At 44.9% G+C, this 27,028-nt stretch overlaps 1 protein-coding gene across 4 annotated transcripts in view; it reads right to left on the bottom strand.

The window, feature by feature from the left end:
* Positions 1-1,690: 1,690 nt before the first annotated feature.
* LOC130391544 (erlin-2-like) overlaps positions 1,691-27,028 on the bottom strand; it is a 26,979-nt gene continuing 1,641 nt past the window's right edge. The window contains exons 4-13 of one of the 4 annotated variants that reach the window (XR_008896915.1): positions 23,836-23,882; positions 23,609-23,670; positions 20,018-20,143; positions 18,276-18,349; positions 13,143-13,201; positions 12,586-12,677; positions 10,603-10,692; positions 8,671-8,750; positions 3,176-4,445; positions 1,691-3,145 (exon numbers count right to left, since the gene is read on the bottom strand). Coding sequence is in view for 1 of the 4 variants with exons in the window: in XM_056601750.1 (XP_056457725.1) it covers positions 4,266-4,445; positions 8,671-8,750; positions 10,603-10,692; positions 12,586-12,677; positions 13,143-13,201; positions 18,276-18,349; positions 20,018-20,143; positions 23,609-23,670; positions 23,836-23,882 (810 nt within the window). In the remaining 3 variants the exon portion in view is untranslated. Of the gene's footprint in view, positions 4,446-8,670; positions 8,751-10,602; positions 10,693-12,585; positions 12,678-13,142; positions 13,202-18,275; positions 18,350-20,017; positions 20,144-23,608; positions 23,671-23,835; positions 23,883-27,028 lie in introns of all 4 variants that reach the window. The other 3 variants (XR_008896914.1, XR_008896913.1, XM_056601750.1) reach the window with 3 other exon arrangements.

The following is a 27,028-nucleotide window of genomic DNA, read 5'->3' as shown; positions in this document are numbered from 1 at the left end:
TCAGCAAGTAGAGCTTGCCTGCAAGGCAGAAGGTCCAAAGTTTGAATCCCAACGGTTGAAGTCCTGAGGTGACCCTTGGCCACCTGGTGGTGATCGGCCAGCAGTCTCTTCAGAGAAACTGCATCAGACCAAACCAGTGTCAATGATTGACCAGTTCCTACACTAGGGAGGTGCGTTCCTCAGAGGGCCACTGCCTCACACTGAGAGGTAGTTGGCAAGAGGCTTCAGTTTCAGCTATGGATCCTTAACTAGAGTGAGCTACACTGTTGTTTTGCTGAAGCCACTGTTAGCCCTTGTTTTTAATTTTGGCGGGGCTGTCTGAATTCTGCTTGCAGCTATATTATAAACACAGAATGATTATATGTTTGAAAAACACCAATGTAGGCTGGACTCCTCTACTTTCATCAACAGATCTTACAACTGAACCACTCAGAGACTAACTACGCCATGTCTGAAGTTCAGTTTTAAATTTGAAGGCTCCAATTTCATTCTCTTTGGCGTAACTTTCTGTGTTGAGCGGTCGTTTCTCCATTTGATACAAATGTTTTGGCAGCCAAGTTCGTAGTATTATCGATACTGCGATGCAAGGGCTTCTGTCATTGGGCAGTTGTCATAATAATAATACATTTAATTTAGAGGCGCCTTTCAAGACACCCAAGGTCACCTTACAGAGCATATAGTCATCATACATTTTTAAAAAAAAATAAATAAATAAAAATAAACATAAGCAATAAGAAATAAATAAAACAAAAACAAGACAAAACAAAACAAAAAAACAATCAAAACAGTGATCAGTTAGTCATGGTCTGTCTGTTTCCTTGTCTTGTTTTGGTGTGTTTCCTTTTTTACGTTAGTATCTCTGAGTTGTTTCCCCCATGTCCTGTCAAGTTGGGTTAGTGATGTGTGATTATTGCTCCCTCCCCTAATGTGTTCCAGCCATTACTCGTTGTGTGCCCTGTGTGTGTTTAGTATTTAAGCCCTTGTCTTACCTTTGTTCCTTTTAGTTTGTGGTGAGTTCTGTCCTGTGTGTTCCCGGTGTTCCCTGTGTTCCCGGTGTTCCCTGTGTTACCCGAGTCACCTGAATTCCTTGCCTTTTGAGTTAATAAATTATCCTTTTACCTGAACTGTCTGCGATTGGATCCTACCTGCCTGCCTGCCACCCGCTAACCCTGACAGCAGTAGGCTCACTTTGCTACCTCGTTAGGCAATAGATAGAGATACCTACAGTAGCTTCTTCTCTTGCATGACAATCTTCGAGATTGCAAACATCTTTATACCATCAGAACTATCGTCATTGGCGGAACTCAAACCTGGGTCTTCATGGCTGATAACTGACAGCCCCCCATGTCAAGTCACCAGTAAAGCCTGAGTGATCTGGTCCCTAGATTTGACATCTAAATCACATCACTTTTCACATGCATTGAATGGCTTACAATAAGAACACAATTTAACGACAAACACGATTTTTCAAAGATCTCACTTCAGCTATTTAGCTAAACACTACAGGCTATCTGTATCCTATTCTTTTAATCTGCCTGTATAGTAATACACGCGCATTAGGGATTACTTTAAAATCTAATTATGACAAAATGTTGCAGTCAAATCACTTAAATCATCCCAGGGTGACCTACGGATATTGATTGTGGCAAACAAGTATTTATTTAAGGAATTTTAAATTTCTACCTAAATAGCAATGCATGCATATTGGGAAATATACAATGTGTTTCAATAAGGACAATAAGAAAGAAAAAATAGAATCTTTCCATTTTTTAAGTTTTTCCTCAGTTTAGGAGGTGCAACACCATGAACCTTGTAGCGCCGAAAGCTATCAAGAAGAATCCTCAAGACATACAATTAAATGTAAATGGACTGCATTTATATAGCGCTGTTCTAACCTATTGGCCACCCAAAGCACTCCACAATATCGCCTCACATTCACAATTCACGCACACATTCACACACCAAGGGTGGCGTGAGCCATGCAAGGCGACAGCCAGCTTGTCGGGAGCAGACAGGGTTAGGTGCCTCGATCAAGGACACCATATAAAAGATTCAGATAATTATAGGTATATGAAGTGTCATATACAGAACAGAAGCACCTGCAGGCACCTCCCACTGGGTTCAGTGTGTTGCCATTGATAACCTCAGTGCTGGTGGAGACGATATTCTTGCTTCTCACACACAAACACACGTCTTTAATAAAACACAAACAATCTTTATTGACACTTTCATAATATTTTCATTGCACATTCAAAAGTGAATCAGAGATACCTAAGTGACCTTTGATCTTTTCGTAGAACGTCGAGGGAACCTTAGCAAAGGTCAAAGGTCACGGAATTATGAAGAAATTTCAAAATGCTGCCAGAAGTCCATGAAAACGTGCAATGAAGCTAAATGAACACGATGGTGTGTGTGTGTTAAAGTAGCAGTATGGTGTAGCATAAATCCCAGCTCCGACAATTGAATTCTGCTATCTGACATTATAACAAGAGGGTATGAACAACTCACAAAACTAACACATTTTTAAGCCAAGGTAGTGAAAAAAAACCATTGAGACCAGTGTAGACAAGAAATATGGACGCACAAATTATAAATTAGTTTTACCCGAATTAAAATCCTAAAAACACAGATTTCAGAAGAACTTGAGCAAGCGTCGGTTTCTCAAACATTCAAACTTGTATTAGGGAGGTTATGTCTTTATTTAAGTAGAATGTGGTCCTTCATCTCATCACACACACACACAAAAGCATACACACACACACACACACAAAGCAACGTTATTGGAGACGAGGAACAGATCTTCTTCAGAATCTGAGCCCTGACAGGTTTAGGGTCTAGATGCACCTGGTCTGAACACCTGACAGGTTTAGGGTCTAGATGCACCTGGTCTGAACACCTGACAGGTTTAGGGTCTAGATGCACCTGGTCTGAACACCTGACAGGTTTAGGGTCTAGATGCACCTGAGCTTCTGCTTGCTGGACTAGGGACCACTAAAAGATAAAACCACTACAAATTAAACCTAACATAAAAAGCCGTTTTTAATAACGTAATAGCCAAATTTTGCTAGCGAAAAAAGTATAGAAAATGGGACAAATACAAAAAGGTGAAAAGTTATGTTGAATATTTTGGCGGGAACCCCAGGACCTGAGCCTGAAAACAAACTGGTCTGGGGACCTGAGCCTGAAGACAAACTGGTCTGGGGACCTGAGCCTGAAGACAAACTGGTCTGGGGACCCCAGGACCGGAGCCTGAAGACAAACTGGTCTGGGGACCTGAGCCTGAAGACAAACTGGTCTGGGGACCTGAGCCTGAAGACAAACTGGTCTGGGGACCCCAGGACCTGAGCCTGAAGACAAACTGGTCTGGGGACCCCGGGACCGTTAGGTGCTGATCAGTACTGCAGAGTGGAAACATTCATTCAACTGGGAGACATTGATTCTTACTGGGCATCCATGATTGGATGCTTCAGAGGGACGTTTTTTAACTGAAAACAATGTAAGAAAGTCATGATTCAAGAGAAACGCACAAAACAGTTAACTATCTCTCTCTCAGTAGAATCAGTGGTCATGAGCTTAATTCAGCCCAGCTTCAGGTCAGTGCTACAACCCGTACAAAGAACTTTAATCAAATCGTCCCCAAATAAAATGAAAGGTTCCTTTTGCAAGAAGTTGCTTCCAGAAAAGTAAACAGAAGGAGAATCAAGAGGGGATATGACATCATCCTTAGGCTGCAGCCCCTACCAGTCCGACCGCATGTGGGTGTTTCAGAGAAGTCACGTGACTTCTCATAAATCGGTCACCATATTTGGGCACCTGGATTTGAATATAGAAGCCTTTTGCATGATATTATAAAAACAGAATAATTTAGACCGTGCTCATGTTATAACTGACCCTCACATCAGGGCTATAGATGGTACAACTATAACAGCTACAACCATTTAATTATCCAGCCGGTCAAAGGAACTCGTTCTAGCCCCACATCGCGTATTACCCATCAACTCAGGCCTTCTGTGGTCACTCCTCTGGTTGAATGGAGGGTGTTAGCCTCCTGACCGCGGGGTCGCTCCCTGGTTTACAGTGCTGGTATCGACCCGGACGCACAGCGCGGAGACGGGAGCCGCCTGGTGGGGGCAGCACCTGTTGGTGATGGATGGGAGGGGGGGGGGGGTGGGGTGAGAGGGGGGTTTGAATGGATAGGGTGGAGGTCTGAGGTGGGGGGCTTGGTTAGGGCAGTGTTCCAGGCCCCTACCCCGGTGGGGGCGGGTCTAGTCCCGGTCCAGGTCCAGGTCTGTCCCGAAGGTGTCGGTGATGCCGGCGGCGGCGCCCGACCACTTGGCGCCGGAGTCCACGAACATGTGGGGGATCTCGCTCCCGAAGTAGATCTTACTGTTGGCCGCGATGGCCTGGAACTTCACCAGCTGCAGGTAGGCTGGGGTCAGCTTCATCTGGAGGAGGGGGAGACAGGGGGGGAGGAGGAGGGAGGACAGGGGGGAGGAGGAGAGAGGAGGAGAGAGGTAAGGGAGGAAGAGGAGGACCAGGGAGTGAGGAGGAGTGAGGAGTGAGGAGGAGAGGAGTGAGGAGGAGAGGTGAGGAAGAGGAGGACCAGGGAGTGAGGAGGAGTGAGAGGAGTGATGAGGAGAGGAGTGAGGACAGGAGGGAGGAGAGGAAGAGGCGGAGGACCAGGGAGCGAGGAGGAGTGAGGAGAGGAGTGAGGAGGAGAGGTGAGGAAGAGGAGGAGGACCAGGGAGAGGAGGGGTGAGGAGGAGGACCAGGGAGTGAGGAGGAGTGAGGAGTGAGGAGAGGAGTGAGGAGGAGAGGAGTGAGGAGGAGAGGTGAGGAAGAGGAGGAGGACCAGGGAGTGAGGAGGCGGAGAGGAGTGATGAGGAGAGGAGTGAGGAGGAGAGGAGTGATGAGGAGAGGAGTGAGGAGGCGGAGAGGAGTGATGAGGAGAGGAGTGAGGACAGGAGGGAGGAGAGGAAGAGGCGGAGGACCAGGGAGCGAGGAGCGGTGAGGAGGAGGAGAGCGGTGAGGAGGACCAGGGAGAGGAGGTGATGAGGAGGTAAGGAGGAGGAGAGGTGAGGAGGAGGACCAGGGAGATCAGGGAGTGAGGAGGAGAGGAGGGAGAAGGTGATGAGGAGGAGGACCAGGGAGAGGTGAGTTACAAAGGAACACCGTAAAGGTAAAGGGATTCAATTCAATTGTTCTTTATCATTAGGAGCCTGATTCACCTTCAAACATTTGCCACAATACTGCATCTGTACTGCAGTTTGCATCATGATCTAGCAGTACTGAGTAGACATGCCCCTGTCTGTAGCATCATGATCTAGCAGTACTGAGTAGACATGCCCCTGTCTGTAGCATCATGATCTAGCAGTACTGAGTAGACATGCCCCTGTCTGTAGCATCATGATCTAGCAGTACTGAGTAGACATGCCCCTGTCTGTAGCATCATGATCTAGCAGTACTGAGTAGACATGCCCCTGTCTGTAGCATCATGATCTAGCAGTACTGAGTAGACATGCCCCTGTATGTAGCATCATGATCTAGCAGTACTGAGTAGACATGCCCCTGTCTGTAGCATCATGATCTAGCAGTACTGAGTAGACATGCCCCTGTATGCAGCATCATGATCTAGCAGTACTGAGTAGACATGCCCCTGTCTGTAGCATCATGATCTAGCAGTACTGAGTAGACATGCCCCTGTCTGTAGCATCATGATCTAGCAGTACTGAGTAGACATGCCCCTGTCTGTAGCATCATGATCTAGCAGTACTGAGTAGACATGCCCCTGTATGTAGCATCATGATCTAGCAGTACTGAGTAGACATGCCCCTGTCTGTAGCATCATGATCTAGCAGTACTGAGTAGACATGCCCCTGTATGCAGCATCATGATCTAGCAGTACTGAGTAGACATGCCCCTGTCTGTAGCATCATGATCTAGCAGTACGGAGTAGACATGCCCCTGTCTGTAGCATCATGATCTAGCAGTACTGAGTAGACATGCCCCTGTCTGTAGCATCATGATCTAGCAGTACTGAGTAGACATGCCCCTGTATGTAGCATCATGATCTAGCAGTACTGAGTAGACATGCCCCTGTATGCAGCATCATGATCTAGCAGTACTGAGTAGACATGCCCCTGTATGTAGCATCATGATCTAGCAGTACGGAGTAGACATGCCCCTGTCTGTAGCATCATGATCTAGCAGTACTGAGTAGACATGCCCCTGTCTGTAGCATCATGATCTAGCAGTACTGAGTAGACATGCCCCTGTCTGTAGCATCATGATCTAGCAGTACTGAGTAGACATGCCCCTGTCTGTAGCATCATGATCTAGCAGTACTGAGTAGACATGCCCCTGTCTGTAGCATCATGATCTAGCAGTACTGAGTAGACATGCCCCTGTCTGTAGCATCATGATCTAGCAGTACTGAGTAGACATGCCCCTGTATGTAGCATCATGATCTAGCAGTACTGAGTAGACATGCCCCTGTCTGTAGCATCATGATCTAGCAGTACTGAGTAGACATGCCCCTGTCTGTAGCATCATGATCTAGCAGTACTGAGTAGACATGCCCCTGTCTGTAGCATCATGATCTAGCAGTACTGAGTAGACATGCCCCTGTATGTAGCATCATGATCTAGCAGTACTGAGTAGACATGCCCCTGTATGCAGCATCATGATCTAGCAGTACTGAGTAGACATGCCCCTGTATGTAGCATCATGATCTAGCAGTACGGAGTAGACATGCCCCTGTCTGTAGCATCATGATCTAGCAGTACTGAGTAGACATGCCCCTGTCTGTAGCATCATGATCTAGCAGTACTGAGTAGACATGCCCCTGTATGCAGCATCATGATCTAGCAGTACTGAGTAGACATGCCCCTGTCTGTAGTGTTTCATCCATGAGGAGGGACGGACGGAGCGTCCCGGGCTCTGGATGCAGACTTCCCCTCCCTAGAGCCACAGCCCCCGGAGACTGCGGTGGTCCCACCCCGAGAGAGGAGGAGGAGGAGGAGGAGGAGAAGGAGGAGGAGGAGGAGGAGGGCATGGTACTCCAGGGGCTCCCAGTTCCACATGCCAGAAGAACATCTCAACACCTCCCAGGTGTTTGAGAGGTGTTGAGATGTCCCCCCCTGCATGAGGAGCACCTCCAAGGCTCCTCTGCTCCTCAGCGAGCTCTGCTGTTGTAGATCTCCGTCATGGTCGAAGCCAAATTACATGATTACAGGAATTTATTGGATATTTTGCATTTGAATATCCATTTTGAATAGTTTGCTGAAGGATTTATGAATGAATAACATCTGGTTGGAGGCAAGGAAGGTGCGTAATAGGGGGCGGGGGGGTGAGTAATACTCTGATGAGTATTATGCCGCGTTTCCACTGCAGGGTGCGGTACGGTTCGGTTCGCCTCAGTCCGGTAGGGAGGGGGCGGTATAGCCCAGCTCAGGTCCGAGGCCGCGTTTCCACCGCCGACAGTACCCTTTATGGTAGGCCGGATGTCGATCGCCGCGGCAGCTACGTAAACATCGTAAACAACGTCTTCCTCCCCAAGAATGCAGACGAACGTCTCCACCTCCTTGTTCGCCCAAGCAAGCGTTTTACGCGACACGTTCATTGTAAAGAATAATACCTCGAGGCAACTGTTTGTTTGCTTTTAGCCCCACGTCGCCCGGAAGTGACGGTTCTGTCGACCAATCAACGGAGGGGGTGTGTAGCTCGAATCTTCCGGCCCCCTTTCAGGCGACTCAGTACCCCAACGGAGGAGTACTGAAGACGAGGGCAAAACGAGTACGGCTCAGTCCGGGTCACGCCCACTTTTGGCGGTGGAAACGCGCCATTGGCTGCGCCCAGGCGGGGAACTGGGTTCCCAGAAATGCAGCCACACTGTTTAAGCAAAGCAACCACAAATATGCAAATCTATGAGCAGGTAACGCAGCGGCTGGCTCTGCTCCATCCCGCGGGGCCCTTTGAGACACGGCCCGAGGAGCCTCTCCCCGTCCTCGCTGCGCTGCGGCAGAAGCCTCTCCGGTGAGAGCAGTAAACAGTTAACGGCTGAGGCAGCTCTGTTTACAGGACCCCGCTCCTTCCGCAGCAGCAGCCAGGGTTACGCAACACGCAGAGCCCCAGATCAGGAGCAGATGTTGGGGAAGGCTCGCGGTCTGAACCCCTCACCCCCTGAGAGCCTCGTGTTTCCGCTTCCCCGCAACGGCTTCATGTTCATTTCAGCGCATGACTTTAGATTTACTGAAGGGCTATTTCTAGTAGTCCCCGGGCAGACTTCCCGGCGGGCCCCTGGGGGTGTGCTCTCTGATGGGGGGCCCCTGGGGTGTGCTCTCTGACGGGGGCCCCTGGGGGTGTGCTCTCTGATGGGGGCCCCTGGGGGTGTGCTCTCTGATGGGGGCCCCTGGGGGTGTGCTCTCTGACGGGGGCCCCTGGGATGTGCTCTCTGACGGGGGCCCCTGGTGTGTGCTCTCTGACGGGGGCCCCTGGGGGTGTGCTCTCTGATGGGGGCCCCTGGGGTATGCTCTCTGATGGGGGCCCCTGGGGGTGTGCTCTCTGATGGGGGCCCCTGGGGTGTGCTCTCTGACAGGGGCCCCTGGGGTATGCTCTCTGATGGGGGCCCCTGGGGGTGTGCTCTCTGATGGGGGCCCCCGGGGGACTCACCTTGTTGGCCTCGGCGAGCCGGTTGGCGGTGTAGAACTCGGCGTCGGCCCGGGCGCGCTGCCTGGCCAGGAAGCCGGCGTCTGTTGGCACGGAGACGGGGTTTGCACAAACAACTTAATTTTTCCGGGTTTTTTTTTTTTGTCAGGACACATAAACATTTACATCAAGGGCCCCGAGCAGTGGTTCTACCCAAAGCCACTTACAATAAGTACATTTGTCAGAAGACGGAGGAACAACAACGTATCTCTGCTGGTAGTGTGAGGATGTTAATAAAAACAAGGGCCAACAATAACTAACAGTCACTGGGTTAACCCAATCCCATCATTCAACACCACAGCCCGGATAAGACGCTACACAATGCTAAGTGCTATTATTAAATACCAGGAAAACAGACAGAAGGGGAGAGTTAAAGGTTAAGACTAATAAAGAGGCTGGTGGCGACTGTTGAGTCAGACATGTGTGAGCTGGTGAACTGTGAGGCTGCACTGGGCCCGGACGGGAGACAGACAGTGAGTGGGAGTGGGAATGTGCTCCCTGAGCAGCGGTTGGGACTGTGAAGGGGACGGGGGAGGGGGAGGGGGTTTCCATTCTGTAATGGCCCGTTCAGACTACACGATTTCAGCCCGATTTTGCCCCGATTCTTTCGTCGCAGACAAATTTGCGAATTGTACACGATTTTGACAGGTCGGCGACGAGACGAGGTCTTGTAATGTGACATGCTTGCGATCTGCGATGTTTTCGTCTGCGACATTCAAAAACCCCACGCCGAAAAGTTTGGCATGTCAGAATTTTTTGGAGAATCGCATGACGTATACATTGTTGACATGAGGGAACCACGCCCCCAGTTGCGTGAGGGAAGCCCGCGAACAGCTGGAGCTCACGCGCAGTGTTTACCAACTGACTGCACTACGCTGAGTAGGTGTAACTACTGCAAAAATGAATGCGATCAACAACAAGAAGAATGCTAATAAAGAAAACTATAGAAAATGGAGCAATATAATGGAGACAACTTTGGTGGAAATGTGGCAGCAACGTCCGGCATTTTCAACCCAAGAACGAGTCCACAATCTTTTCTTCTTTTTCTTCCTTTCCGTCTCTGTGCAGAGGACCGCCAGCATGATGCCTAGTGCTAGGTACTCGGGATCCATTGTTGCACGCTTTGTTGCTAGGCTACGTTGTTGCTGCCTCTACTTTGTATAGTTCATGTCACGCACAACGCAACTACTGTGAGGAATTGCCGCATTGAGCAGATATAAAAACTACTGGAACCTTTATGACAAAAATGTAAAAAGCATTTATGTCAGTTCTAAATATTAGATTTTCAAAATATCTTGCAAACTGGAATGATACAAAGTAGAGAGCATCGCACCCTCGAATCTTGTAGTGTGGCCAGTCTGCCGACGAGACAAGGCCCGATTTCCTGCCTCTGAGATCGTATAGTGTGACATGTTAAATCGTGGAGGAATGTCTGGGAATGGTGTAGTCTGAACCGGCCATAAGACGGTGTAATGGAATGTCCCAAACAATTAAGCCGCAGCCAACACCACCACCAATATAGTGAGACGTGGGGAAGAATAGTGGGGATATATAGTGGGGATATATAGTGGGGCTGTATAGTGGGATGTGGGGCTGTATAGTGGGATGTGGGGCTGTATAGTGGGATGTGCGGCTGTATAGTGGGACGTGGGGAAGAATAGTGGGATGTGGGGCTCTATAGTGGGATGTGGGGCTGTATAGTGGGATGTGGGGCTGTATAGTGGGATGTGGGGCTGTATAGTGGGATGTGGGGCTGTATAGTGGGATGTGGGGCTGTATAGTGGGATGTGGGGCTGTATAGTGGGATGTGGGGCTCTATAGTGGGATGTGGGGCTGTATAGTGGGATGTGGTGATAGATAGTGGGATGTGGGGATGCATAGTGGGACAATACTGACCTTCTATCTCAGAGATCTTCTTCTCCGTCTCCTTCTCCATGACCTTCTGTCCAAACTTGATCTCTGACACCTGGGCAACCTTCTCGGCCTCTGGAAGGAGAGGGGAACGGAGACGTTAGAGACATGAGATTCACCCCCAGTGACCCCAGCGCTGGTCCCAGGACAGTCACTGGTCTATGGGACCGACCGCCGCCCTTCTACGCCGGCACCAAGAGGAGGACGCACTAGGCCTTTCAGAGGCTGAACTGCACATGGTAGTCCACAATGTGTACTGGTTCCAGGCCAATAAAGTGGAACCTAATGACTTTCTTTGTTGTTTTGTCAAAGACAGAAGTACTTTGATCCTAATATGTTTTGTTTAACTGTGCAATTCTCATTTTGAACAAAAACATTGTTCAGCACTATTATTAATCAGTTTCGCTACCCATAAATAAGGAAAAACTACAATATTTTAACAGTGCATGAATTCAGTTAATTTTGTAATAATAGTTACTGTGGTATCATTTATTTTTATTTTTTAAACCTTTATTTTACCAGGCAAAATTGCTTGAGGTCAAATGACCTATTTTTCGAGCAAGGCCTGGCCAAATGGCAGCAGTTAAAATGAATGAATCAATTATCAAGTATTTATCATTTATGTATCGAATTATGCTTTCTATTTTGTTTAACATCAATCATTCATGTATGATATATATTTTTTGTTTTCTTTTACATGTTCGAAATAAATTTAAATCAAAATCAAATCAAAATGAAATATAAGACAAACGCACAGACAAGAGAAAAAAGAGACCAATACATTCCAGTGGGTGAAGAACAATTCTGATATGATAAAATACTATTCAGTGAAACATTGACAAACTCTAAAATTTGCCATCAGAAAACATGTGAGTCGAGTTTTAAAATCATTCATAGTGATGAGTTCCTGCAACTTGAGTGTTTTTTGAAGCACACACACACAAGCTTATGCTTTTATTCCATTATTAGACTATGGACACAAGGACAGCCAGCGTCTACACATCCCTCTACACAAGGACAGCCAGCCTCCTTTAGAGTACAGGGTGTAATGATGGGTGAGGGATTTACAGCCGGTAATGAATCTTAAAGCACAATGTTATGTAGCATCCAGCATATGCAGCGAAGTAGAGCAGCCATTCATGTATAGTACATCACCATAGTCTAATTATGGAATAAAAGTAGCAGCCATAAGCTTCTTATTTTTAGAAACAAAAGAAAAGTAGGATTTATGTCTGAAATAAAAGCCCAGTCTCACTTTTAGTTTCTTTGCCAGGTTCTCAATATGGGGTTTAAAAGACAAATACCAAGGTATTTGTAAGTGGAAACAGACTCAATTAGGGGTGTAACGGTAAACAAAAGTCATTGTTCGGTACGTACCTCGGTTTTTAAGTCACGGTACGGTTAATAGTTGAGGGGAAAATTAAAAAAAACGGGTTTACCCGTTCTCAACCCGTAGATAAGCAGAAAGCATAAAAATATAATTTACTCCGTTAGTAGCTGCTGTGACTGTAATGTGTGATTTTCTAAAACCAGATTGAAAACAAGATAAAATGTCATTAAGACTGAAGGAATCCTTCAACTGATCACTACCAGGCTTTACACAATCTTGGCTAAAGGAGACAGATTCACCACCTTCTAAGAGGGGAAGAACGTTTGCCGTTTGCCATATTTTGGGGATTTGCTTACTAGTTAGAGTTAAATAAAAAACGTAGGTCAATGGCTGGGCAATACAATCTGTGGTGAGTTAAAAAAAATGAACACCTATATTATCTGGCCCTGGTGTTTTTTTTAATCTAATTTCATAAGAGCTTCTTGTACTTCCGCAACAGTGAAGGGTCTAAAGTTAAATTAATTTCCCAAAGGGGGTTTAGCAATAGCAAGTGGAGCCATGGCAGTATCGGGCGTATTTACTTTATCAAAATGAAAACCAGAAGAAACAAAATACTTATTTAATTTGAAGGATCTCACCAATCACAGCCTTTAACCTCTCAGTCTCCGCCTCCTTCTCCACCACCTTCTGAGTCTGCTGGGAGATCAACAGTTTGGTCTTCTCACTCTCCCTGAGAACAGACACACAAATAACACACAAACGTCAGAACACCACCCGGGAATGGGAAGCAGCAGATGTGTGTGTGTGTGTGTGTGTGTTCCCGGTGGAGGAAGCATAGTACATGAAGGCCCTCTACACAAACTCAGTACGAGTTCTGGGGAATGAAGTGGATAGAAAGTCCAGAGAGTGAAAACTGTATGATAAATGTGATTTAAAAGTGAGGTAGGTGCAGTGAGATGAAGGGAGTTGTCCAGTAATTGCTTTGTAAATGAAGGTGTACCAGTGAAGAAGCCTGCGAGCTGACAAGGACAGCCAGCCTACTTTAGAGCACAGGGTGTAATGATGGGTGAGGGATTTACAGGCGGTAATGAATCTTAAAGCACAATGATGAAATAACACAAACACCAGAATACCACCCAGGGATGGGAAGCAGCAGATGTGTGTGCGTGTGTGTGTGTGTGTGTGTCAGACTTACATGAGCTCATAATTTCTGCGAATGCTCTCCGGTATGACCGGCTTCGTGACACGAACGGCCTGAGGACGAGCAACATAGAGAGAGAGAGAGAAAGAGAGAGAGAGAGAGAGAGAGAGAGAGAAATAGCGAGAGAGAAAGGGAATGGGAATGTATTATTGGTACTTCTCCAACCTATTTGGCCCCATCGTAAAGAACAAATACATTGACAAAAATGTATCAAAAATGTAACACTAGAATCAGTTTTTATTAAAGATTACCAGAACCCACAAGACTCTCCAATCACATTAAAGGCAAAAATAAAATCCCTGAAACTCAAAAAGGCATGTGGTGTTGTTGTACTAAATAAATGAATAACTAAACAGATCTAGTGCTGCCATAACGGCTAATTAGTCGAGTAACCGAAACGACTTATAAAAAAATAAAAAATAAAAGAATAATAATTACACGCTGAAACGCAGCGCGAAGCACGTTTACACTGGCGTGCATGGCGGGTTCAAAACATTACTGCCAGAGGGATATTAAGAAAGAAAGAGGATAGCGGATAACCAAAAGGGCATGTACAGAGCACCGATTTGAGTGGAGGTTAATTCAGGTGAGCCGTTGGAAACAGGTGAACAAAATAAATAGGCTAATAGCAAAACGATAAAACGATAACTGAGACCAGCTTGGGCAGAGGCTCTGTAGGATTAGAAGAAATCCTACCGAGGATTCTTCATTTCCAGCTGTAAAGACTTCTTCATTTCCTGCTTCCTGAAAATAATCCCTTAAGAAAGAACCAAATGGGCTTCTTACCACAGACCATATGTTCCAACTAAGCAACTCCTTGACAACCAATTACACCAAAACTAAGGCTTGTGCTTGCTGCTGGCTGAGCACAGCGTCATCAAATAGCAGATCAATACGCTGTTGCATTATTTTCTATCACAGAAATTTCCAACATGAGGTCTGTTGTTAAAATAAACCTTGGTTAAAAAAGTTTCTAAAATGTGTCGATAACGATAAATAGTTTTGCAAGCGAGATACAATGTAGCACCTACGTTATTAAACTACTGATCAGATGCAGCCTTGTGTGGTTGCAAAACTAATTACCTACAGCTTAGCTAACGTTGTTCACGTAGTTCTAAACACTGAGACTACTTTTTGAGGGAAGTGGAAGGAAGAAGAAGAACCTCGTGGAAGGTCACGGTCCACGAGCCGGGCATATCAAACGGTTTGTTGCCCTGCCTCTCGGTGATCATCCCTTACATATTCTCCTGCTTTGTTGACTTTAAAAACGTCTGCTGTTGTGAATAGAATGAATTGAAAGTGTTGTTGGAGGAAAACCAACAACATTATAAAGTCCATGAACATAAACAACAGTTCAGCAGGGAAGATAGAAACACACAGACTTCTTTCTGCAGGGCCGGGTGTGAGACAGCGCCGGGTTGTGTGACAGAGCCCGGGTGTAAGACAGAGCCCGGGTGTGAGACAGAGCCGTGAAGTGAGACAGAGCCCAGGTGTGAGACAGAGCCGTGAAGTGAGACAGAGCCTGGTGTGAGACAGGATGCAGCTTGAGTCCGACCCTGTTCAACGTGTACATTAACCAATGAGCAAGGCTGTTAGAACAGTCTGCAGCAACCGGCATAACACTGTAGAGTAGACACTAAATCAACAGACAGACAGACAGACAGACAGACAGACAGAGAGTTCTTTGAATAGTCTGTTTTCCTGTACAAACGTCCCAACGTCCGTGACAAAGGCTTAGTCATGGAAGGCTGAAGGTGAGTAACCACTCATCCGGACTGAGTCTACTCCTAACACAAGTTACAATGTTATTTGCACTCCTTTCATGAGGCTTTGTAGTTAGTTCACGGCGACAGTCGTGTCCTCGTCACCAGCATCAGACGGGAGAGAGACACTGTTGAGTCTGGGTGGAGATGGAGTCCTTGGGCACACACACACACGCACACACACAAGACAGATAACACACACACCCCCTGGACTCACCGCCTACTGGACTCCCTCCCCCTCTCCGTTCCTCTTTACAGTACAGTACGCCGTGAGTGATGCGATGCGCCCGTTGGCTGCGTCCTCCTCCCGGGGTCTGAGCTGTGACACCTCCCCTCCCCGATACCCTTCCCCCCTCCCACATGTGTTTGTGATGTTTTTGATATGTTGCTTATGTGCTGAGGTGTTTTTTGCTAATCCCTACACTGTGCCCCCCTTAGAGGAGCATAGTTTAGGTATTCACTTTTTTTTCCCTCATTACCCTCTTGTTTAGCTTTTTTCTTTTCTTTTCTAAGAAGGCAGCATGTTTCTTATCGAACAAGCGCCTGACAGTCTCTCCATCCTGTCTCCCCACACTGTCTTTTATGTTTCTTGGACGGAATGTAACTGGTAGTTTCGTTGCTCTGCAACATGTGCAATGACAATAAAGTCCTATCTATCATCTATCTAGTTCAAATCAAGGTGCAACTTTCCAGTCTGACTCTTCCACATAGACAGCAGAGTCAATGCTTTACTCTGGAGCTCACGCAGATACCCACAGCCACCACCGGTGTTGGGGGTAACGCGTTTCTCGGTAAGGAAGTAAAGTAACGCATTACATTTAAAATATCGGTAACTACACTACTTTACTAGACTATAGTAACGTGCTTTCCTGCGTTCCCCAAGCCGTGTAAAGTTCTGATCCGTTGTGGTGCGTGCATCAATTTGAGTGACGTAGCTGCTTGTGCGAAGGAGTGTTCAAGGGTTGGAGTGCAGAAGCAGGTGACACAGAAAGACAGGCTGGTTGCCGGGTTCATTGTAGAAGACATGCTTCCCCTGTCGACTACTGAATCGTCTAGATTTAGAAAAATACTAGATAAAGTACCCGGGATTCGCAAGCCAACATCCGACAGGAAAACATTTTTCCCATTACCTGAACAAGTGTCATACCGAAATGGAATCAAAGCTCAAAATAATTTCCGAGTCCTCCCTGGATCATGTGTCCACCACCACAGACATTTGGTCCGCCAACAACAAAAGTTACTTGGGAATGACGGTGCACTGGATAGACAGCATTACTTTAAAACTTGAGACGGCTGCTCTTGCCTGCCAGAGGGTGAGAGGAAGACACACTTATGATGTCATAGCTTGCGTAATAGATCAGGTTCATTCGGCCGTTGGACCACATACAGTAACAGCATGTGTCAGCACCGCTTAAGTGCATTTCTGTTTTGCTTGTTTGGGATAAAGTGACCTTTTTATATTTTTCATTGACCACTTAATTTTTGTTCTCATGTTTCCCAAAGCCTGTGTTTTGAAACTTGTGTGTTGCTGCTGATTGACCTCACCATAGCCTACTTTATCCTGTTGTTTGTGGATTCTATAGTGAGGCATTTCTTTGTGCAGACAGGAATATTGTTCTTTTATACGGTTTTATATGCTATTTTGTATAGATTTATACAATAAACACTAAGTGATGATTGGGCTATGATGTTTGTCCATGTATCTACAGTAAAGTAAAGAAATAAGTAGTGAGGTTAATTTTAAATGCAGTAACAAGTAAATTGTCAAATCTCATTACAATGTACAGAATTAACTAATCAGTAACTAAACACTTTTTTGTAGTAACTACCCCAACATTGGGCACCACCACATTCCTTCCGTGTTTATATTAACTCTCTCTTCCTCCTGCGGTCTCTCCCATTATTATTCCTCTTAATTCTTCACCAAACCCAGTATATAGAATCACACAACAAGGGGGGGCGTGTGATGAGTCACCTCCACAAAGCCTTACTAAAGGAGTTTGGAGAGGGGGGAGGACGATGAGAGAGACGAGGGGAGGAGAGAGGGAGACGGTTGGAGGAATAGCAGTGGCCGACTGCTGACAGAGGGTTGACGTCAGGTCAACAGGAGCATGAATGACCCTCTCCACTATGGCAAAGTGGTGCAACGGTTGCAATGAGTCTTCCAACTGAAATCAATGGATTTTACAAAATGCCAAATAAAACACGACAGAAACTGTATTTCGCTACCATACTTGATGAAAAAAAAAGAAGATGAGGATGTCTGCCTTGCCTTAGGAGAGTGTAGACTCTAGACTCTCCCAGGGCAATGCAGACATCCTGAATGGTAAATCCAGGTTTAGGGATTATTTACTATCCATGTTATAAAGAAGAAGGAATAATGCCTCAGATTGCAATTTTCTTAAATATTGACCATGCTTAAAGGAAGCAGGATTATTACCAAATTTTTCACTTTGTTTTGTTTTTACACATTTGAAGATTTTATTTAAAGTCACATTTGTCTTGTTATCTTTATTGTTGATGTTGATCCGAAAATGATCCGACCTGTGACTCCAAAACCGTGACACGATCCGAACCGTGAGTTTTGTGATCCGTTGCACCCCTACTATGACATCATGGCTTCTGTCACGTCACACAAGCAGGCTGCCGCCCTTGTGACAAGGTTAGCCTTTGATTAGCCTCATGCTAACTGGGTGGTTTAGCAGACGCTTTTACCCAAAACAACTTACATTAAGTACATTTGTTAGAAGAAAGATAATGAATACATCGCTGTCGGTACAGTAAGGATGTTCATAGAACCAAGTGCCAAGCACTGACAATCTCTACGTTAACCCCTTCCCCGTATACAACAAAGACAGCTAGGATAAGATGCTACACAAGGCTAAGTACTGTGCCAGGTCGTACCACAGACAATAAGGGCGTAAGAGGGGTGTGAGATGGGATCAGGCCTAAAAAAAAAAATTATTTGGTTCCGGTTTCCGACCGACCCTGTCAATTTATGTGCGACCCAAATTATTTTATGAGCTTTATAAAATTAAAATGCAAACTATAATTACGTTTTGGTACAGCACCTCTTCATTCTGTACAAGGATGAGCAAATTTTCTCGCTTTTAAATGAAAACAACCTACCTATCATTCGCTGCCGCTGAAAAAAAAAATTAAAAAAAATAAAATAAATTCTCTACCTACCCATGACCTCAACTGACAGCCAACAGGAACCAAACTTTAATTTTTTTAGGCCTCACATCTCAAAAAGATGATGACGAACACAGTTTTAAATGGGACAGTTTGAACAGAGGTTCCCAGGGACCTGAACCCGGGGCCCACAGGGGGTCCAGGGGGCCTTGGGGGGGGGGCTAGGTACCTGTATGATGAGGCCAGGAGCCATGGAGTTCAGATCCTCCTGGAGGGTCAACTTCAGGTTCTCATCGATCTGGTCTGGAGAGAGAAACGGACACACAGACACACGCGCGCGCGCACACACACACACACACACACACACACACACACACACACAGACACACACACACACACACACACACACACTTTAGACAGTGTAGCTGTTCTGATAGGTGCTGCTTCAAAACCCTCAGTTCTTCCGAGATGAATCAGTCAGCCAGTCAGCCAGTCAACCAGACAGTCTTCTGCTATGGACTCCTGAATGATCATGTTCAATGAGCCGCCGTTAATATGGATTTAATGAACCCCGGCCATTTCTCCAGGTCTCTGGAGGGTTGTGCAACAGGTTCCGAGCAGAGAGGGCAGCAGAACCTCCAGGTTCCCAGGCCCGCGGTAACCGAGGAATAAACACACACAGATGTGGTACCCACTCGACTATGAGACGGAGGAGTAAGTACACACAGATGTTGTACCCACTGTACTATGAGACGGAGGAGAATGTACACACAGATGTTGTACCCACTGTACTATGAGACGGAGGAGTGAGAACAAGCCCACACAGATGCGGTCCACTGCACTAGGAGGAGGTACCGAAGGCCCGTGGATTAATAAAGGCTCCGTTTCAAAGAGCAAAGACCAATGAAGCTGAAACCCAAAAAAATGGAGGGTTTGCTGGGCTTCCGATTGCGTCATTTCTTCTCCATTCATTTCTGGTGCGCGTCGTTAATGGAGCGTTGTTTGTGATCAAACCCTCATATCGCCTCTCCAGGCTTCACTAAAACATCTGCATGTCATCTGGTGAAATGGCTTCCTTATGGCCGCACTGGGTTCAGCGCTCTGCTGCATAATGCAAACAAAGCAGCTCATCACTTTGAGCTCTCTGTCAAGAGTTCCAGCATGGACATTCACTGTTCTGGTGATCACTAGCTCCGTACGGACTACCGCATTGCTAAAGAACCACCGATTACAAGTTAACAATGCTCTCTGAGAGGATCTTAACGCTTCCCATGGTGGTGGTGGTGGTGGTGTGTTGATGAAGCCAGGCCAGACGGCCATGAGGCTTTGAAGGTGTTCTCTCTATGAACACCTTTAAAATAAACCTAAAAACATACCTATTTCATTCAACTTTCTGTCTAAGCACCATGTATTGCAATTTTGTACGAAAGGCGGCATGTAAATAAAGTTTGATTTGATTTGATCACAGAACCTAACTTAGGGGATGACAGGGTAATACACCACAGCACCCTCTGTTGGATGAACATTACTTTGCTGCCAATAAGATCCCACGACCCGGCAAAGCGACTGGGGAAGCATTGAATCATGACACTTGCATGAATTGACTTTCCCCATCTCTGAAGTCTGCATGTCATCAGTGAAGACATGAAGACTTCACATATGTAGGGCATTTAGCCGACGCTTTTATCCTAAGAGACTTACAATAACTACTTTTGTCAAAAGAAATAGAAACAACAATATATAGCAGTCGGTACAGTAAGGATGTTCATAGAACCAAGTGCCAATCACTAACCATCACTAGGTTAACCCATTCCCTGCGTACAACAAAGATAGCTAGGATAAGATGCTACATGATGCTACTGGTACTATTTTTAAGTGTGTACATTAAGTGCCAGGACGTACAACACACAATAGGTGCATAAGCGGGGTGTGGGGGGGGTGAAGACTCAGGGATGCCCGAGCTCCTCTTACCAAACAGGCCGATATAGACCTCCTGCAGAGAGTGGACGCTGCAGAACTGGTTGAGCTCGTGGTGGACCTTGTTGAAGATCAGGGCCTTGTCGTAGTCCGCCGTGAAGTTCCTCACGATGTCGAACACTGCAGCACGGGACGCAGGGAGACCAGTTAGACACGGAAAGGAGGTAATGTGAGTAATAACATGATGCATGATGGGGGATCTAAGGGGAATCACTCAATCACAACCTCAGTAGTAGTATCGGTGGCAGTAACATGATATCTGATGATGGAGCGGAAGGGGAATGACTCAATCCAACTGTAGTAGGAAATCCCATGCAAGTAATAACATGATATATGATAGTGTCACAACCCCACTGTCTAGGGCCAGTGGGGGAGTGTTTGGGTTATGGCTGTAGATGAAGAACAAATGGTGAGTGAACAATAAAGGAATGACAAAACAACGGATACGCTTGAACATGGGTTTACTGGGGAAGGTAAACACAAAACACAAAGAACAACACGACAAAGCAACCGGGCCTTGGGGGCTTTAGTGTTGCCAAAGAAAATAACCAAACAAAACAAAACTAAGCTAACAGCTAACACTGCTGAGCACACATCTGCTATCAAACTAAGGGGAATCACTCAATCACAACTGTGGTAGTAATGTTAGTAATAACATGATATATGATGGTCAAACTAAGTGGAATCACTCAATCACAACTGTGGTAGTAATGTTAGTAATAACATGATATATGATGGTCAAACTAAGGGGAATCACTCAATCACAACTGTGGTAGTAATGTTAGTAATAACATGATATATGATGGTCAAACTAAGGGGAATCACTCAATCACAACTGTGGTAGTAATGTTAGTAATAACATGATATATGATGGTCAAACTAAGGGGAATCACTCAATCACAACTGTGGTAGTAATGTTAGTAATAACATGATATATGAGGGTCAAACTAAGGGGAATCACTCAATCACAACTGTGGTAGTAATGTTAGTAATAACATGATATATGATGGTCAAACTAAGGGGAATCACTCAATCACAACTGTGGTAGTAATGTTAGTAATAACATGATATATGATGGTCAAACTAAGGGGAATCACTCAATCACAACTGTGGTAGTAATGTTAGTAATAACATGATATATGATGGTCAAACTAAGGGGAATCACTCAATCACAACTGTGGTAGTAATGTTAGTAATAACATGATATATGATGGTCAAACTAAGGGGAATCACTCAATCACAACTGTGGTAGTAATGTTAGTAATAACATGATATATGAGGGTCAAACTAAGGGGAATCACTCAATCACAACTGTGGTAGTAATGTTAGTAATAACATGATATATGAGGGTCAAACTAAGGGGAATCACCCAATCCCCTTCTCTAGTAGTAAAGACAGTAATAGCAGTAGGTTCCTTCCTCCCAAAGCCAAACAGGGCAGAGGGGGACACCAGAATTAGGTTTTGCTATACCGTGAAGCTTGTGTCCTCAAACGGTGCTCATCACTCAAGGATAACTAACTAACAAGCACTTAAAGCGAGGGCGGTGAGCTAACAGCTAGGAGCGAACCCTAACCCCGATACAGTCAACAGAGTAGAGAGAAGCAGCTGTTTAGTGCAACGCACTACTCCCTCCTTCAAGTGTCCTTCAGTAGAGAGTGTGACACATCAGCCTCTGTTGAAACCCGTTCTGGGGAACCACTGCGCATATTCTTCCTGTGAATTGAAGCGTCATCGCGCCTCGTTAAGAGACTGCAAACGAGGGGGGGATACTTAAGGCAGTCAGCCTCATGCGTCATGGAACCGGTCTGATAGAAATCCGGTATTACATGTGACTAGTGTGGGGGCATTTTGCCTGGAATAAGTATGGTGTAAAATATAGGAGGCTTCTCAGCCAAAGTGTTGGAATATTGGTAGAGAGTAACGCTGCAGCATGGGAGGGGCAGGCTCCGGGCCCTGTCCCTCTGTCTGTCCCCTCAGACAGAGGGACAGGCTCCGGGCCCTGTCCCTCTGTCTGTCCCCTCAGACAGAGGGACAGGCTCCGGGCCCTGTCCCTCTGTCTGTCCCCGCTTCAGCATGGGAGGGGCAGGCTCCGGGCCCTGTCCCTCTGTCTGTCCCCGCTGCAGCATGGGAGGGGCAGGCTCCGGGCCCTGTCCCTCTGTCTGTCCCCTCAGACACACATCCCTCTGTAGTCAAGGACATCAGTCCATTTCTCAGTTCACTTAGATAATAAGAATAAGTAAGGTTAACTTTAAGTATAATTTATACAAGAATGTAAGGTAAATATTGTCAAAATGGATTATTAGCTGGCCTTCTGATGAACCCAGACGCCTCATTTAGGTATAAATGTCCCCTTACAGAGACATCTGTTACCCCCTGTGGTTCCTCTTCCTTATCGCTTTAGAATGTTTATTCTGTAGGCTTCAACTAAAAAGTTGAAGTTAACTAAACCATACCCCGGTTCAAATCAGACACTACCAGCTTTAGGATTATGACTGCATGTACCACAGACAATTAAAGTGTCATTGTTAACTATTACAAATGCATGTTTTACTGTTTAAATGAACATTGCTTTCACAGGGCTCATCTGTTAAACACATGTGGTAAGTCATGGTGATTTAAGATAAGGTTTATAAACAAGACGATGAAAGGATTTCTATCAAAGACCCCACATATAACTGTAATGTATAATATGTAACTTCAAGTAGCTATAATGTTTGTATGTAACTCTTTTGTACGTAATGCTTGAATTACTGTACGGAATGCATTGTTGGAAGATAAATGCTACGGGGGACCGGGAAGCAGCTTATATTTTAGAGCCCGACCGATATAGGATTTTTAAGGCCAATACCGATACGAATATTTTGTGATTTAAAAATCCGATATGCCGATATATCGGCTGATATATAAATATTTTAAAAATCCAGAAACGCAGTAGTTGTAGTTATCCTTTAAATCCTTTTCACTCTCAGCTAACACGTAACAACAGCAAAAGTCATGCTTATCGACTTTATAAAATTGATGGGGATGTTCATTTAGTTATTATTCAAGCAATGTATGTCTCGTGACAGTTGCCAACTTACCATGAACACACTTGCACACATGAACAACACCGATAATCTCTGCATTCGCTCTGCTTGACTCTGGCTGAATCAACGGGTTTGGATATATATATATTTTTAATATTAATTTATCTGCCATTATAAATGCCGATACCGAATAGTTTGAAAAATGCCTAATATCAGCCGATACTATCGGCCCTAGTTTAGAGCATTGTGATTGGTCAAGGAAGTCACCGATTTGGGGTTACCTCAGAGACCGCGGGCCGGATGGACCAGTTCTTTGCAAACCAACTCAGGTGCTGTTGTTACTCTGTGCAGTTACAATAAAGCCTTGATCATTCAACCCTAGTCCTTCTCAACCTCTCGTATCTTTTAGAGTATTAGAGCGTGGGTTTTATCCACGACATACGCTGACGTAAACTTTCCTGCTCAAGATGATAAAAGTGTTCGTTAAATTAAGTTGGATTTGATTGTGAACGTTAAGAAGGCAACATTGTGAGTGTGATAATGTGTTTAGTGGTTTACCTGCAGAGGGAATCAGGAAGTTCACCACCTCTATCCGGTCAAAGTAAATCATCACTCCTCCACTGTGGATGGAACACACAGTTATAGCGTTAGTAAAAAACATAAACCCATGAATAAAACATTAATAAAAAACAAAAATACTATGAATAAAACACATAAATACCAAGTATAAAACACATCCCTAGAAAATAACCTAAATAAGGAGAGCGGATGAGATGAGGGCGTACCTTGTTCCACATGGGACGTTCTTCACCTCGTCCGTCTGGAGGGTCGTCTGCAGAACAGAACCAAAGAGGCATTCAGGAACACTACAATACCACAGTATATATACATTATATATACATATTTGTACATATATCTGTATCTATATATAGATCTCTATATACAGTGCTGTGAAAAAGTGTTTGCCACCTTCCTGATTTCATTATTTTTTTGCATTTTTTTCACACCTAAATGCTTCAGATCATCAAACAAATTTAGATATAAGACAAAGATAACACAAGTAAACACTAAATAAAGGTTTTTGTTATTAAGGGGGGAAGAAATCCAAACCTACATGGCCCTGTGTGGAAAAAGTTATAACCCCCTCTGTTAAAACATAACTAACTATGGTTTATCACACCTGAGTTAAATTTCTCTAGCCACACCCAGGCCTGATTACTGCCAGACCTTAAATAGGACATGCCTGACAGAGTGAAATAGACCAAAAGATCAACCAAAATTACCCCAATAGCGCAGAGACAACTCATTCAAGAGGTCACAAAAGACCCAAAACCTCATACAAAGAACTGCAGGCCTCACTTGCCTCAGTTAAAGTCAGTGTTCATGACTCCACCATAAGAAAGAGACTGGGCAAAAAGGCCTGCATGGCAGATTTCTAAGACGAAAACCACTACTGAGCAAAAAGAACATTAAGGCTCATCTTTGCCTGAATTTTTGGAAGATTTCATCCCATTACATCTGGTATAAAAGTAACACCGCATTTCATAAAAAGAACATCATACCAACAGTTAAATACGGTGGTGGTAGTGTGATGGTCTGGGGCTGTTTTGCTGCTTCAGGACCTGGAAGACTCGCTGTGATAAATGGAACCATGTATTCTGCTGTCTACCAAAGAGGAAGACAGCAGAATGCCAGAATACCTGTCTACCTAAAGGAAGACTTTGGAGTGGCCTACTCAAAGTCCTGACCTGAATCCGATTGAGGTGCTGTGGCAGGACCTTAAAAAGGCGCTTAATGCTCGAAAACCCTCCAATGTGGCTGAATTACAACAATTTTGTGAAGATGAGTGGGCCAAAATTACTCCACAGCGCTGTGAAAGACTGATTTCAAGTTATCGCCTACGCTGGATGGCAATTGTTGCTGCCAAGGGTGGCCCAACCTGTTATTAGGTCTAGGGGGCATTATTTAAAGGAGACGTATTATGGTATTTTCCCAACAAGTAAACATAGTATTTGAGTTCCAGAAAACATGTTTTTGAAGCTGTTCAAAATCTTAGCGATGCTCTGATTGGAGGAGAGGGAGAGGCGAAGTGGGAGGTAATATTCAAATGCGCTGCGCTGTTTGTTGCGGTACAGTAAGGCTCTGTTCGCTTATATTGACGTTTCCGGAGCCCGCGGCCGGGCTGCGGAGCCCGCGAGGAGGTTGACTTGATCTATAAATAAAGTCCCCTCAAGCTTAATTGGTTTAACACCATGACCAACATTCTGAAACATCCATTAACATCCACATTTGCCCCAAACAATGTTAGGCTTACAGCCCATGGAAATAGTTGTGAAATAATGTTCTTGTTGTTCGTTTAATTGTTTGTTACTCTGACCGTTCTGTTTGATATTGTGGAAAGGATGTTAGTGAATGATTCAGAGCATGATGCATTTTAAATGGCATCACTTTTGGTATTGTGTCTTTATTCTTCTTAAAACAATTGTAGCTGAATATAAACATAGCCAAATTACAACCATTAGCTTCAGTCATTGAGGGCAAACATAGGCCCAGATTTTTTTATTTAGTTTTACAATTCAAGAGTAGGCCTGGTTTGACTAATGGGCTTTGCACCCTTCCTTCTGCCCGTGAAGTCCAAGACATGCTGCCAACCAGCTTTCAAAGTACAATGCTGCCACTGATTTATATCAATTCACATAATTATCCCATCCTGCTATTTTGTAGTTCACCAAAATACCCTGAAACAACTTGAGTGTCACATACTTATGCCACAATAGGCCACTATCAGTTCAAGCAGGCCAATGGCAACCAAGCGCGCAGTCCTTCCTCCCTCACTTTAAAAACCACCAGCCGCCACTGGTGTATATATATATTAGTGGTGGGCCGTTATCTGCGTTAACGGCTGCGTTAACGCAAAACTTTTATCGCGCGATAAAAAAAATATCGCCGTCAATCTATTTTCAAACACTTCCTTGTTCGGACCCATCACGTGACTGAACTAACCAATCAGAAGCTAGAATTTAGACTGAGGTAAACGTGAGGGAATCAGAGAGGCAGATTCAACAGAATATCTGTTTTAAATATGTAAACATGTAAATATGTAATAATTGTGTAACATAAATATGTTAATGATTAACAGACTAAAAATTGTAAGTACATTTATAGCTAATTAACTCCAATATAAATTATATTAATTTTATTCTACAACTTTCAAATATTTAACTTCTAATCCTTACATTATTATGGATTATTACACGGCTCTTCTCAATGCTGTAGACTGCTCCATTCACTTGCATGGGCCTTCCCAACGTTCAGCTGTCAATTCTTTTTGTTTATGCTCCGTTCACTTGCATGGGCACTTCACAACTTCCGGCTGTGAATTATATTTGATAAATCACCATTGCCCAGTATAATTGACCGCTGTCAAGGTAAACAAACAGATTTTTTGCCGTTTGCCATTTTAATCTAGATTAATATAGATTAATTTTGGAATTAATCTATATTAATCTAGATAAAAAAAGAAAATCTATGCCCACCACTAATATATATATATACAGTGTTTCCCACAGAAATTTTGGAGACTATGGAGGGGGGGGGGGGGAAGGGGGGTGGTATGGGGCGATTTTTGACGGGGGACGGGGGACGGGGGGTATGGAGCGATTGTTGACCGGGGGGGGGGGGGGGGGGGGGTGGTATGGAGCGATTGTTGACGGGGGGGGGGGGGGGTAATAAAAACTAATAAATCCCGGCAAAAAGTGTTATCTTGTTTATTTTTGGAGTGTTCACGTGTAGTATATACTAAAACAATTATTCACCTCCCCACTATTCATGGAGCCTTCGGCGAATAATTGATAAATATATAGTATTGTGGAGTACACATTATGTACTACAGTCTAGTATTGTGGATCCTAGCAGTGAGTGGCATTTTTCATATCACTGTATGTATAGATATAGATATAGATATATCTATACTGTATA

This window comes from Gadus chalcogrammus, chromosome 11 (genome assembly GCF_026213295.1).
Source record: "Gadus chalcogrammus isolate NIFS_2021 chromosome 11, NIFS_Gcha_1.0, whole genome shotgun sequence".
Taxonomy (NCBI): Eukaryota; Metazoa; Chordata; class Actinopteri; order Gadiformes; family Gadidae; genus Gadus; species Gadus chalcogrammus.
Note: the sequence above shows the minus strand (reverse complement) of the source record. Positions and strands in the feature narration are given on the sequence as shown.